This window comes from Canis lupus, chromosome 30 (genome assembly GCF_003254725.2).
Source record: "Canis lupus dingo isolate Sandy chromosome 30, ASM325472v2, whole genome shotgun sequence".
Classification (NCBI taxonomy): domain Eukaryota; kingdom Metazoa; phylum Chordata; class Mammalia; order Carnivora; family Canidae; genus Canis; species Canis lupus.
The window spans coordinates 10553263-10568810 of record NC_064272.1 but is presented as its reverse complement, the minus strand read 5'-3'; the positions used below and the strand labels follow the sequence as shown (position 1 = coordinate 10568810).

The 15548-nt window shown below is 39.1% G+C and overlaps 1 protein-coding gene across 23 annotated transcripts in view; it reads left to right on the top strand.

Moving 5' to 3' along the window:
• PPIP5K1 (diphosphoinositol pentakisphosphate kinase 1) overlaps window positions 1–15548 on the top strand; it is a 46361-nt gene that overhangs the window by 27213 nt on the left and 3600 nt on the right. For 12 of the 23 annotated variants that reach the window (XM_049104267.1, XM_049104269.1, XM_035709152.2 and 9 more), the window contains 2 exons: window positions 2190–2327; window positions 11810–11923. In XM_049104267.1, coding sequence (XP_048960224.1) covers window positions 2190–2327; window positions 11810–11923 — 252 coding nt within the window. Of the gene's footprint in view, window positions 1–535; window positions 719–2189; window positions 2328–11809; window positions 11924–15548 lie in introns of all 23 variants that reach the window. The other 11 variants (XM_049104255.1, XM_049104259.1, XM_049104260.1 and 8 more) reach the window with 1 other exon arrangement.

Sequence of the window (15548 nt, the reverse complement as noted above, 5' to 3'; positions counted from 1 at the left end):
AGGCTTGGCCTGAGCTTTTAGGAACCTTTTTAGCTTCAAACTTTGCCTTGATACCCTATACCATTCTTGATCCTCTTCTCTGAATGACTTTGAACTTTGCATCTCTATACCAACTTTATAAATACATTTGTCTGAAGCAGGCCGTAAGTAAGGTTTGTCCAAGGATAATCAGGGACACTGGAGCTCTAATCAAGACTCCAGCCACAAAACTGCCAGCTTACCCCTATTCAGAATATGTGATTGCTGTCTATAAGCACTGACTTAATTATGCTCAGTGAAAGGGGGAGGGCCTTGCTGTATGATGAAGTCTCACTGGCCTCTTCTTTTAGACTTAGTATGATGCCGACACTCTTCTTCCCTGAAAGAGACACCCAGTGGTTCTGACCATCTCTGCTTCTCTCTTAGCTCACCTTGGAGCTGAGTGGCCCCACCTCCCAGTAGTGCTTGTGCCACTCAGTGCCCCCCTCATTGTCTTTCCCTCTTCTCTTTCTTTATCTTTGTGCTTCCTGCCGTGGTCCTCCCCCATCCCCTCCAGAGCTGCTGGATGACCAGCACCCTGTGGTCCGGTTGCTGCGCAGTTTTTCCTCTGACTGTCCAGGGGGCCGGCCAGTCTCCTTGGATGCCACGCTGGCGCATCACCTGCACCAGTGCTCCTACCACCTGCGCCTCTTCCGGAACTGGCTGCGCTCAGGCCAGGATGACCCCGAGTGCCTCTACGGTACCCCCTGCCACCAAGCTGGCTGCTGCCACTACCCTGGCTGGGACTGACTGCTTTGCTTATTGCACTTCTGGCAGAAGAGTCCACCTGTTCCTTTCTCCTATTTACCCTAAGGTTATGTGACTTGCCTTTAGTTGCTTGGATATGGGATTGGGGCCAGACTGCCTGGTAGCTGTAGCATTGGCTGCTCATCCCCTTACTATTCTACTTCCTTACTGCCTCCTAATGTTACCCATTCCCAATTCTATTCAGCATAGGAGTAGTTTCTTGCCCTGAAATCTGTTCTTGTCTCTATAACCCTCTGCTACTACCATCCTCAAATGCAAACGTTTTTCTAGCCACTCTGAGGAGCTAGAGATGTACTTCTCCTATGCTCCTGCCATAAGACTACAGGGGAAAATTGAGGCACAAAGGTCTTAATTGAATCTTTGAAGCAAACAAAGGCCAGAGTTAGAAGATGGTCAGGTATGATCCTTTTGAATTAGAGGTTTTAGACATTAGTGAACAGGAGGCAATGTCTTACATAGATATTGCTGTCCTGTCTATTCTTAGTTTCTTTAAGGAATTTTAAAGAGACACAGGAAAGATTGGGGGCTGGAAAAATGCTTGGGATGTATGCATTTTGTTCCTCCAATTGGGGACTTTTTTTTTTTCATCAACAGGCTCTGGGATTAGGGTTATATATTTAGATTTTCCCTTCACCCTAACCAGACCAGTGAACCTACATTGGAATTGTTTGGTTCAGACAGAGAATCAGTATTTATTCTTCTTCCTAGGGATTTGCCTCATTTTCCTGATGGAATAGAGAAATCCTAGCAAGTCTGGGGTTTTCCAGCGAGAGCAGAAGGGAGAAGCTTTGTTGTGATGGAAATGACCAAGAAAGAACTTCCATCCCCCAGCCTGTTCATGCATGTGGTTTTCCTTGGCTAAGCTTCATGTGTATTGCATGCACTCCAGCTTGCTTCCAGATATTCCAGCCTTTCCACTCATATCCTAAATCTGCATGAATCCTTCTTCAGATTCCATTCCTCCTTAATCTGGTTCTCTTTACATGAACCCTGAAATCTACTGTTTCTTCCCAGCTCCATGACCTCCCTACCTCATTTAGACCTTCAATTTCACCCCTTACCTCTGGACTTTTGTTTTATTCCCCTAGAAAGAGTAAGAGCAATGTAGGTGCTTAACCTATTGGAATTCATTTATTTTTCCATGAGTCATTGCAGGCTCTCCATAGGTAGGATAAGTGGTGATTTGATTCACTTGGAAGCCTTAGCAGATAGACTTCTTAGGGCATCTGGAGGTGATACCTGTAGGGGCTCTAAAGAGTTCCCTCTCTTGAGATCTTGGATACCCCATACTCCAAAAGCCACGGACTCTCCTGATGGCTCTCAGGGACTCTCCATGCTTCCTTTGACAGTTGGGGTATATCTGGCAGGAATAACATTGACTTTGCCCATCTCTTTTCTAACAGGATTTGAAGGATGTTCCATGGTGCCTACCATCTACCCCCTGGAAACACTGCATAATGCCCTTTCCCTGCGTCAAGTGAGTGAATTCCTAAGTAGAGTCTGCCAGCGCCATACTGATGCCCAAGCACAGGCATCTGCAGGTATGGAGAATACTTTCATCTTGTACCCTTGTCTCTGTCCCTACTCTTATGCTTCCTAGAATATGAGTAATAAATTAAAAAGATAGGCACTCCAAAAAGACACAGAAGTAGACTTGAAAAATTGTTTAATTGCATAGGCCAATTCAACATCATAACTTCCCAAGTTAATTTATAAATTTAACATGATTCCAGTAAAAATGCTGATGTTTTTCTAAAGTCAGACAAATGGATTCTGAAGTTGTCTTTGAAAAATAAACAAGCAAGAGTAGCCAAAGAAAACCTTGAAAGGAAGAGTAATGAGAAGTTACTAGCCCTATCAGACTTTATAACATCCCATAAAACTTTTTTTTTTTTTTAAATTTTTTTATTTATTTATGATAGTCACACAGAGAGAGAGAGAGAGGCAGAGACATAGGCAGAGGGAGAAGCAGGCTCCATGCACCAGGAGCCCGACGTGGGATTCGATCCCGGGTCTCCAGGATCGCGCCCTGGGCCAAAGGCAGGCGCCAAACCGCTGCGCCACCCAGGGATCCCCACATCCCATAAAACTTTTATAATGAAAATACTGTTGTTTTTGTACAGGAATAGACAGAGAGGGCAGCCCTGGTGGCTCAGCGGTTTAGCGCCGCCTTCAGCCCAGGGCCTGATCCTGGAGACCCGGGATCGAGTCCCACATTGGGCTCTCTGCATGGGGCCTGCTTCTCCCTCTGCCTGTGTCTCTGCGCCTCTCTCTCTGTCTCTCATGAATAAAAAAAAAAAAAAAAAAAAAAAAAAGGAATAGGCAGAGAGACCAATCAAACAAAATAGAAAATCTAGCAGTCGGTGAAGTTAGCATTTCAAAATACTGGGGGAAAGCAGACTTTTTTAAAAAAAAGACTTTATTTATTTATTTGAGAAACAGCATGAGGAGCAGAGAGAGAGGGAGAAGCAGATACCCTGGTGAGCAGGGAGCCCAATATGGGGCTTGATCCCTGGAGATCATGACTTGAGCTAAAGGCAGATGCTTAATTGACTGAGTCATTCCAAGATAGACTATTTAATAAATGAAGCTGGCACAACTGAATAGTCATTTGACAAAAAATTAGAATTGAATTTATGCTTCATGCTATATTACCAAGGTAAACTCTGTATGGTTCAGAAATCTAAATGTAAAAATTAAGCAATAGGTTGTTCAAAAGGCTTGTCCTTCCACAGAAACACCAAAAAATCAAGCAAAAGCTATAATAGTTTGCAGCAACCAGGAAAATGCTAAATCAAGAAAGAGGCAAGCTTAGAATGGCAGGAAGCTTCCCATCATTTTACCATCTCCTATCCTACCCTCTCCCCCACCTTAGCAGCAATCTTAAAGATGGCAGGGCATGTTCTAGGACCGGTTGTATGGAACTCTGGTCCTTAGTTCTAAAGGGAGCAGAACAGACTTTATTCTCAAAGAATTGTGTTTGTCTATTCTAACTTGTCTAACCTGAAAAACTGTCACAGGGTCCTTACCTTTGTTTCATTGAATCAGGGCAGAAAAGTAGCTGTGCAGAAAGTGTTTCTTGAAAACATTGTAATGCAAATGAACAATATGCCGCTGCCTGGGGCAAAATTATAATTGAGGCAAACAATAAGTATACTGAAAGGCTGGAGTGAAAAATTAAGGAAATAATTTCTTTGGAAAATTAAGGCTTAAGAAGCACCCACATATACTGGGGAATTTAGAAGCCATGTACCTGCCTAGGGAAGGATACATGCACAGAAAACACATGGGAAGACCCTAAGATTTTACTTCTGGCCAAACTCTAGACTCAGCACAAGCAAGAAGTGAAGGCTAAGAGGGATTTGTAAACAGTTTAGCTAAGTGTTGAAGAAATACTCAACATAGAACCAATCTGCAAAGACCAGGAGAACTCCCCTTTCTTCCTTTTCCCCCATCTTCCTCTCCTCTTCTTTTGGTTTTTGTCATTCAAAGAAATCCTTGTCAGAACACTAGCTGTGAAACAAGCTAAAGGAACAGAAACTTCAGAGACCACATATGACAAAGAAGATAGACTTCACAAAAATAGTAGAAAAATTACTAAACAAACAGTCACAGCCTACAGCAAACCATGAAAACAAACCCTGAGGAGAAGGAATAATCTGGTATTCACAATTATAATACTCAAGATGTAGGGTGGCTGGGTGTCACAGTCTGTTAAGCATCTGCCTTTGGCTCAGGTCATAATTCTGGGGTCCTGGGATTGAGCCCCACATCAGGCTCCCTGCTCAGCAGAGAAGTCTGCTTCTCCCTTTCCCTTTGCCATTCCCACCACTTGTGCTCTCTGATTCTAGCTCTCTCAAGTAAGTAAATAAAATCTTTAAGAAAACTATTCAAACTGTCCAGTTTTCAACAAAACATTATAAGATATGCAAAGATACAAAAAGGTATGGTCCATTTACAGAAGAAATTAACAGAAACTGCCCCTAAGGAAGCATAGATGTTAGACTTGGACAAATATTTTAATAAAGCAATAGAAAATATTAAAAGGAACCAAACAGAAATTCTGAAAGATAAAAATATAACAAATGTAAAATTCACTAAGGATTTCTTTTTTTTTTTTTAAGATTTTATTTATTTATTCATGAGAGACAGAGAGAGAGAGAGGCAGAGACACAGGCAGAGGGAGAAGCAGGCTCCATGCAGGGAGCCCAAAGTGGGACTCGATCCCGAGTCCCCAGGATCACGCCCTGGGCTGTAGGCAGCGCTAAACCGCTGCACCACCGGGGCTGCCTTCACTAAGGATTTCTTAGAAGATATGAGCAGGCAGAAGAAAAAATCAACAAAATTAAAGAGAAATCATTTTTAAGTGTCTAGTCTGAGGAGAACGAAAAAAGAAGGAGGAAAAAATTAGCCAAAGATATTTGTGGGACACCATCAAGACTACCAACATGTACATAAATGGGAGTCCTGGGAGGAGAAGAGAGAAAGAGGCTGAAAAAAATATTTGAAGGAATAATGGCTCTGAAGACTTCTCAAATTTGATAAATACACAAATCTATACTTTAAATAGTTCAAACACAAATAAGGATAAATTCAAAGAGATCCACACTGAGATACATTGTCATCAAATTGTCAGAAGATAGAGAAAATCTTGAAGGTAGCAAGAGAAAAGCAGCTTGTAACACAAAAGGGATCTTTAATAAAATTAACAATGATACCATGAATTCTTTATGTAGCAGAACTATTCAGAAATGAAGAAAAAAATTAAGACATTCCCAGATAAATAAAAGTTGAGGGAGTTTTGTCACTAGTAAACCTGCTTTACAAGAAATGCTGAAAGCATTTTGGGCTGAAATAAAAGTACACTAGATAGTGACTTGATACCATACGAAAAAATGAAGAACCCTGGTAAAGATAACTACATTGGTATATATAAATGTCAACATTACTATATTTTTGGTTTATAACTCCTCTTTTTGTTTCATATATGACTTAACACTCAAATGAATAAAAAAATCATTACAAGACTGTATTAACAGGCATACATTATATAAAGATATAATTTGTGACAACATAAGGTGAAGACTGTACTTTGTAGGAGCAAAATTTTTTTTTTAAGATTTTTAAAATTTATTTATTCATGAGAGACACAGAGAGGCAGAGACACAGGCAGAGGGCAGGGAGCCCGACATAGAACTCAATCTCAGGACCCCAGGATCACGCCCCAGGCTGAGGGCAGGTGCCAAACCTCTGAGCCACCCCTGGCTGCCCAGAGCAAAGCTTTTGAATGTTATTGAATCTAAATTGCCATGAATTCAAAAAAGATTGTTATAAATTTAGGATGTTAAAAAAAATAAATAAATAAAATAAATAAATTTAGGATGTTAATTGTAATCTCCATGGTAATCAATATGAGAATGTCTAAAAAATATACAGAAAAGGGAATAAGAAAGGAATCAAAATGGAACACTACAGAAATATCAATTGAACACAGAAATGATAGTAAAGGAGGAAATGAGGAACAAAATAAAGTAGAAGATGTATAAAAAACAAATAGTGTGCAGCCTAGGTGGCTCAGTAGTTTAGTGCCGCCTTCAGCCAGGGTTGTGATCCTGGAGACCCAGGATCAAGTCCCACATTGGGCTCCCTGCATGGAGTCTGCTTCTCCCTCTGCCTGTGTCTGCCTCTCTCTCTTTCTGTGTCTCTCGTGAATAAATAAATAAAATCTTAAAAAAAAAGTGAAATAACAGAATAAAGCCCTTTCTTATCAGTGATTACTCTAAATGTAAATGAATAAAACTCTCCAGTTAAAAGACAGAGATTAGGGTGCCTGGGTGGTTCAGTTAAATGTCTACCTTTGGCTCAAGTTATCATCCCAGGGTCCTAGAATCAAGTGCTGTGCCTGGCTCCCTGCTCAGCAAGGAGCCTGCTTCTCCCTCTGCTTCTCCCTCTGCCCATGCTTTCTCTTTCTCCCTCAAATAAAGAAATAAAATCTTTAAAAAAAAAGGGATGCCTGGGTAGCTCAGTGGTTGAGCATCTGCCTTCAGCTGAGGGCATGATCTTGGGGTCCAGGGTCCCTTGCAGAGAGCCCACTTCTCCCTCTGCTTGTGTCTCTGCCTCTCTCTGTGTGTCTCTCATGAATAAATATGTAAATAAATCTTTTTTAAAAAAAAAAAAACCTTTACAAAATAAAAGAGATTAGCAGAATGGATTTTTTAAAAGATTTATTTATTTTAGAGAGAGAGATGGAGGGAGGGGAGCAGAGGAAGAGACACCCCCTAGCAGACACCCTGCTGAAGGTAGAGCCTGACACAGGGCTTGATCCCACGATCCTGAGATCATGACCAGAGCTGAAACCAAGAGTAGAACACGCAACCGATGGTACTCCCCCAGGCATCTCAGTAGAATGGAATTTTTAAAAAATCATCCAACTATATGCTATGTATGTGAAACTCACTTTAGATCCAACAGTACAAATAAGTTGAAAGTGAAAGGATAGAAAAAGATATTCCATGCAAATAATGACCAAATGTGAGCTGGGGTAACTATACTGATGTCAGACAAAGTAGTCTTTAAGGCAAAAACTGTTATAAAAGACAGAGGTCATTATATATTGATAAAAAGTTCAGTTCATCAAGAGCATACAAAAACTATAAACATTTACCCACCAACAATAGAGCCCCCAAATATATGAAGCAAAAATTGACAGAATGAAGGGAGTAGAGTTCTATAGTAATAGTTGGAGACTTCAATATCTCACCTTTAATAATAGATAAAATAACCAGACAGAAGATCAGTAGGGGAACAGAGCTTCAATAACAGTGTAAACCAGCTAAACCTAACAGACACAAAGAACATCCTACTACCAACAAAATACAGATTCTTCTTAAGTGCACATGGAATATTCTCCAGTATAGAACATATGATAGGCCACAAAAAAGTTAAATGAATTTTAAAAGAAATTGAAATCATACAAAATATCCTCTCCAACCACAGTGAAATGGTGCTAGAAATCATTAATAGAAGGAAAATTGGAAAAATTGGAAAATTCACAAGTATGTAGAAATTAAACACATTCTTAACCTTTGGGTCAAGGAAGAAATAACAAGAGAAATTAGAATATATTTTGAGATGAATGAAAATGAAAAAGCAACATTCCAGAAGTTATGGAATTCAGCAGAAGCAGGGCTGAGAAAATTTATAGCAGTAAACACCTACATTTAAACACAAGAAAGATCATAAACCAAAAACCTAACTATATACTTTAAGGAACTAAAAGAAGAGCAAACTAAACCCGAAGCTCATAGAAAGAATAAAATAATAAGTAGTAGAACAGAGATAAAAGAAATAAAGAATAGAAAACGAAAGAGTCAACAAACCCAAAAGTTGGCTCTTTGAAAAAAAATCAACAAAATTGACAAATCTTTAGCAGACTTAGAAAAAGCGAGTGTTGATGCAAATAACCAAAATGAGGAATAAAAGTGGGGACATTGCTACTGACCTTACAGAAATAAAAAGGATTATAAGAGAGTACTATAAACAATTGTATGCCAGTGAATTAGATAACTTAGATGAACAAATTCCTAGAAACCCACAAGAAGTGACCCAAGAAGAGATGAAAAATCTGAACACAACCTATAACACAGGAAAAGACTGAATCAGTAGAAAAACTTTTCTTTTTATTTTTTAAAAAAGATTTTATTTATTTCACAGAGAGAGGGAGCACACAAGCAGGGGGAGTGGGAAAGGGAGAAGCAGGCCCCCCAGGGAGCAGGAAGCCCAATGCAGGACTCGATCCTGGGATCATAAAGCTAGCGAAAGGCAGCCACTTAACCGACTGAGCCACCCAGGTACCCCTAGAAAAACTTTTCAACAAAGAAAAGTCCAAGACAAGATAGCTTCACTGGTGAAATCTACCAAACAGTAAGAATTAACATGGTTTTTTTTTTTTCACACTTTTCCAAAAAATAGAAGAGGAGGAAACACTTTCTACGAAGTCAGCATTACCTTGATACTAAAGCCAAAGACACCATAAGAAAACTACAGACCTATATCCCTTATGAATATAAAAGCAAAAATTCTCCGTGTTTTTTTTAAGTAGGCTTCATACCCAGTGTGGAGCCCAGCAGGAGACTTGAATTCACAACCCTGAGATCAAGACCAGAGCTGTGATCAAGAATTGGATGCTTAACGATCGAGCCACCCAGGAGCCCCAGAAGCAAAAATTCTCAACACAATACTAGCTAGCTAAATCCAACAGCAAGTTGACAAAGTGAGATTTATCTCAAGAAGGCAAGGGTAATTCAACATAAGAAAGACAGTGTAATATACTACATTAAAAGAACAAAAGAGAAACTCACAATCATCTCAATTGACATAGAAAACCATTTGATACAATCCACTACCCTTTCATGATAAAAATGCCCAGCATACTAGGAATGGAACTTCTTCAAATGATAAAGAATATTTATGCACAACCCATAGTGCACATCATACTCAATGGTGAAACCTTTCCCTCTCTGATCAGGAACAAGACAAGGATGCCCACATTCACCATTATTGTTCAATATTATTTTGGTAATTTTAGACAGAGCAATCAGGCAAGAAAAAAAAGTAGCATAGAAATTGGAAAGGAAAAAGTAAAACTATCTCTTTTTGCAGAGGACATGGTCCTATATAGAAAAAATGCAGAGTCCTCAAAAAAACTTCCAGAACTAATGAACAAATTCAGCACAGTTGCAAGATACAAGATCAGCTCACAAAAATAGATTTTGTTTCTAGATACCAGCAATGAACAATCCAAAAAGGAAATTAAAAAAAATACAATTTATAATAGCATCCAAAAGAATAAAATACCTGGGACAAATTTAACCAAGAAGTTTAAAGATTTGTACACTGAAAAATACAAAACATTGCTGAAATAAATTAAAGAAGACCTAAACATCCCATGTTCGTACCCCCTCCCTCAGTCTTTTTAGAGATTTTTTCCCCTAGCAACCCCCTACTACCTGGAATTTTAATACTACAAATATATAGTATATATCTGTTTATGGTTCATGACTATGTGATGGACTACAAACCAGTTGAATATCTAAGATTTTTTTACCCTCACCAGGAACCAATTTCATTGAGAAGGCATAGTCTAGGGCAAGAAAAATACAAACTGGTCCCGAGGCATGTTATAACAAAAGCAAGGAAGCAGTCAAGCCTGAAGAGGTTCCTACTGACCATAACTGGAACATTTTAGCATTCAAAAGAATAATTTACTGTAATTGAGTAAAGTATACGAATATATAAAGATCCATGTGCTCATAATAAATAATAAGTAAATAATTCTACAAAAAAGAAACCAAAAATAAAATAATTATCATCTGCCACAATTGGAGAATACTTTTCACTACCTCTTTTCTCCAAAAACTAATTAAAAGGAAACAAACACATGGGTGCCTAGGTGGCTCACTCAGTTAAGCGTCTGCCTTTGGCACAGGTCATGATCCCAGGTTCCTGGGCCTGAGCCCCACATTCTGGCTCTCTGCTCAGCAGGGAGTCTGCTTTTCCCTCTGTCCCTCTCCCTGCTCATGATTTCCCCCTCTTTCTCAAATAAATAAAATATTTTTTTTGAAAAAGGAAACACTTATTCTCCTTTTTCAGTAAGAACTGCAGTTTAGTGTAATCAAATAACCCCAGTTGAAGGGGAAAAGCTCTTCTTTACAGAAAATATGCCAGCTAGTAAATGTTGGAGGATTGATAGAAATAGAAAATCACCACTTAAATAATTAAGAATCATCAATGAATACTAACACAATTAGGTAAAATGTTGATGGGGTTTTGTAGTACCAAAAGATTACCTCTTTCCTCAGAAGGGGAAAACTTTACAGTGGTGAGATCTTGTGGCTACCACCTTAACCCAGTTAGCAAACTTAGCTTTAATTAGAGGAACAGTGAGATATTATGTGCCTCTAGTATGACATAAAGTACATAGGATCACCTCTTTGGCACCTACTTGGTATTTTTACCAAAGTTGTTTAAACTGAATAATCGAATCAAGCCTTTTATATCTAACTTCCAGTTTATAGGAAATACAAGCAATAGTGAAATAAGTTAAATGATTCTATGAGGGAGCAATCACACAAATCCAGAATGTGAGATGATATAGTTCTGTGACATAACTGATCTCTTCTTTTCAAAAAGTCACTTTGAGGGGCATCTGAGTGGCTCAGTTGGTTAAGTATACAATTCTTAATTTTGGCTCAGGGTCATGGGACTGAGCCACATGTTAGATTCCATGCTAACTAGGGAATCCACTTGAGATCTCTCCCTCTCCCTCTGTCCCTTCCCCCGATCATGTGCACGTTCTCTTTCTCAAATAAATAAATAAAAACCTTTTTTAAAAAGTCACTTTAAGAAAAATAAATGGTGTGTGTAGGGATAATATTCTAGATTAAAAGAGACCTTGGAGACATAAAATGCAATGCATGATTCATGTTCAGATATTAGATAGTTTGGGAATAATGGGAATTTTGAATATGAATTGGCTATTATATATTAGAGTATTATTTTTAAATTTTGTTAGGTTTGTTCATGGTGTGTGGGTATGTAGGAAAAATTCCTTATATCTTAGAGATGCATATTGATGTATTTAGAGGTGAAATGTTTCATAATGCCTGTCATTTTTTAAAAAGAACTTCAGCATGAAGAAATGGGTGAAACAAATATGGCAAAATGTTAACATGTTGATGTGGTAAATACAGGAGATGAAGATATCAGTATGAATTGTAATAGTTTTTCACCTACTTTTTTTTAAAAAGGGGGGATGGAGGAGGGAACAAAAATGTTTAAAAATATTCATAATATAAAGTTTAAATATTAAAAATGGTTTGTGTGAAGGGTCCTTAGGAAATGCTACTTTTCAGCCTGAAAATGTGTAAGTTGGTTTTGATTTATGTTGAGAACCTGTGTTTCTTGGATGCTTCCTCAAACTCTTTTTTTTTTCCCCTTCCTTTTCTCTCCCTGCTTTGTCCAGCCCTCTTTGACTCTATGCACAGCAACCAAGCCTCAGATAGCCCATTTTCCCCACCCCGTACTCTTCATTCACCTACCCTACAACTTCGGCAGCGCTCTGAGAAGCCCCCTTGGTGTAAGTAATCCTTTTGGAACTCTGTGGAGAAAGGCCAAGAGGGATGGAGGGATTGATGAATGAGAGACCTGTTTCATGAGGGAAATGAAGATGAGGGTTGAAAGACCAGGAATAGCCTGTAGGGGAAGCAGTCTCACCTGCTGTTTCCAAGGTGAAGGGAGGATCTGTTTACCTTGTCTCATTATCTCCACCCTCATGGCCTTTCTCTGTTTCAGTGGAGAGGCACCTAAAAGATAGTGTCCCAGAGGGACACCTAAAAGTGGAGAGGCACCTGTTTCAGTGGAGAGGCACCTAAAAGATAGTGTCCCAGAGGGTGCTTCGGGGAACAAAGGATAGAAACTTCATCTTCCTCAGATTCCCATGTGGTCTCTACAGCTTTCTCAAGTATAGATGACTTGAGAGGAAGTTGAGAGATGAGTTGAGAGGAAACTTGAATATATAGAAAAGCTGGGAGAAGGAAACTAGAATCTGCTACTACTTTCCACATGTCCCTTTTCTCAAGGTGTCTGATCTCAACTAGTAGTTCAAGTTGAGGTGCTGCTTCTTCCCATCTCTTCTTTATAAGCTCTAGCCTATCACAAGGTGCACCTGGGTGGTGCAGTCTGTTAAGTGTTCAACTCTTGGTTTAGGCTAAGGGCATGATCTTAGAGTTGTGAGATTGAGCCCCATGTTGGGCTCCATACTCACTGTGGATTCTGTCTCCTTCTGCCTCTTCCATTGGTGTTCATTCATGCTCTCTCTCTTTCTCTCTCAATAAATTCATTCGTTCACCCATTCATTCATTCATTCATTTCCTGGCCTATCACTAATTTTCCTTGGCAACAATGTGAATAGTGGAGTCACAAGGAGTTCTTAGGGTAATTGTAGGGAAGGAGAGGTACCAGTGACATTCAGAGGGAGGATAAGGACCAGAGACACCAGTGATGGAAAAAATCTTTTCCTTATTCAACCTGCCTCCAGGAAATAACTAAAATCAAACATGGCTTTTATTATTTTATTTGGATAGGACTGAAGCAAAGATTCATATTTCAGCATTGAGTTAAACAGTTGCAGAATTGGTACCCTGTATGCAGAAGAAACCTTCCTTCCTGATACCAAGAATACTTCTCCCAAATTTTAAATTATCTTATATTCACCTCGCCATTGCTTCTTTTATCCCTCTCCTGGAATGTTTATGGTTTTGTGCCCCTGGAAGTCTCTTTTTAAAATAATATTTAATATATTATTTAAAATTATATATATAGGGACTCCTGGGTGGCTCAGCAGTTGAGCATCTGCCTTTAGCTTTTAGCTCAGGGCATGATCCTGGGGTCTGAGGATCATGTCCCACATTAGGGTCCCTGTGGGGAGCCTGTTCTTTCTCTGCCTCTCTATGTGTCTCTCATGAATAAATAAAAATAAAATCTTTAAAAATAATTATATATATTTAAATTTGAGTATAGTTATATACAATATTATGCAGCATACTGGTTCAACAAGTCTATATATTTTGCTATGAGCAATACAAGTGTAGCTACCATCCTTCACAATATAATGCTATTGCAATACCATTCACTGTATTCCCTATGTTGTACTTTTCGTTCATGTGATTTATTCATTCCATAACTGGAAGCGTAGATCCCCCACTCCCCTTCACTCATTTGTCCAGCCTCCCACCACCGCCTCCCCATCAACTTATTCCCTGTATTTTAGGTCTGATTCTGCTTTTTATTTGCTTATTTATTCTTTTTTAGATTCTATATATATTAATGGTATTTGTCTTCCTTTATTTCACTTAGCATAGTATCCTCTAGGTCCATCCATATTGTCACAAATGGTAAAATCTCATCCTTTTCATGGTTGAGGAATATTCCATCATGTATATATGTGTATCTTCTTTATCACAGACATCTATTGGTGGACATCTCTTGGTGTACAATGGGCTGCTTCCATAACTTGGCTATTGTAAAGAATGCTACAATAAACATAGGGATACATATATCTTTTGAAACTAAAGTTTTCATTTTCTTTGGGTAAATATTCATTAGTGGAATTATTGGATCATATGATATTTCTATTTTTAATTTTTGGAGGAATCTCCATACTGTTTTCCGTAGTGTCTATACCAATTTATATTCCCACCAGCAGTGCACAAGGGTTCCTTTTCCTTCACATGCTCGCCAACACTTATTTCTTGTCTTGTAAAAAAAAAAAAAATTTAATTTTAATTCCAGTTAGTTAACATACAGCATTGTATGTTATTTCTTATCTTTCTGATTCTAGCTATTCTGACAGGTTTAAGGTGATGTCTTATTGTGGTCTTCATTGCATTTCCCTGATGTTTAGTGATGTTGAGTCTCTTTGCATGTGTCTGTTGGCCATCTGTGTGTCTTCTATGGAAAAATGTCTATTCAGGTTCCCTGCCCATTTTTTTTTTAAGATTTTATTTATTTATTTGACAGAAAGAGAGCAAGCACAAGCAGCATGGAGCAGCAGAGGGAGAGGGAGAAGCAGGCTCACTACTGACCAGGGAACCTGATGTGGGGCTCAATCCCAGGACCTGGGATCATGACCCAAGCAAAGGCAGATGCACAACCAACTGAGCCACCCAGACACTCCTGCCCATTTTTAAATTAGATTATTTGGTTGGGCAGGGGTGGTGGTGGTGGTGGTGGTGGTGGTGATGGTGTTGAGTTGTGTATGTTCTTCATGTAGTTTAGATACTAACCCTTTATTGGATATATCATTTGCAAATATCTTCTCCCATTCGGTAGGTTGCCTTTTTGTTTTGTTGATAGTTTCCTTTGTTGTGCAAAAGTTTTTTTATTTTATAGAGTCCCAATAGTTTATTTTTGCTTTTGTTTCCCTTGCCTCAGAAGACATATCTAAAACAGTGTTGCTATAACCAATGTCAGATTACTGCCTGTGCTCTCTTCTAGGATTTTTATGATGTCAGGTCTCACATTTAGGTCCTTGATCCATTTTGAGTTTATTTTTGTGTATGGTGTCAGAAAGTGGTTCAGTTTCATTCTTTTGCATGTAGCTGTCCAGTTTTCCCAGCACCATTTTTTTAAAAAGATTTTATTTATTTATTCATGAGAGACAGAGAGAGAGAGAGAGAGAGGCAGAGACACAGGCAGAGGGAGAAGCAGGCTCCATGCAGGGAGCCCCACATGGGACTCGATCCAGGGTCTCCAGGATTACACCTGGGCTGCAGGTGGCGCTAAACCGCAGAGCCAGCCGGGCTGCCCCCCAGCACCATTTTTGAAGATACTGTTTTCCCCCCATTGTATAGTCTTGCTTCCTTTCTTAGATTTAACCACATAAGCATGGGTCTCTATTCTGTTTCATTGATCTATGAGTCTATTTTTGTGTCAGTACTGTTTTGATTACTACAGCTTTGTAGTATGTCTTGAAATCTGGAATTGTGATACCTCCAGCTGTGTTCAAGATTGCTCTGGCTGCTTCTGGAAAGCATCTTTCTCCTGCTTCTGCTTCTCTCTCTCTCTCTCTTTTTTTTTTTAAATTTTTTTAAAAATGTGTTTATCTGAGAGAGAAAGAGAGCAAGCACAAGGGGGAGGGGCAGAGAGAGAAGCAGATTCCTTGCTGAGCAAGGAGCCCAATGTGGGGCTTGATCCCAGGACCC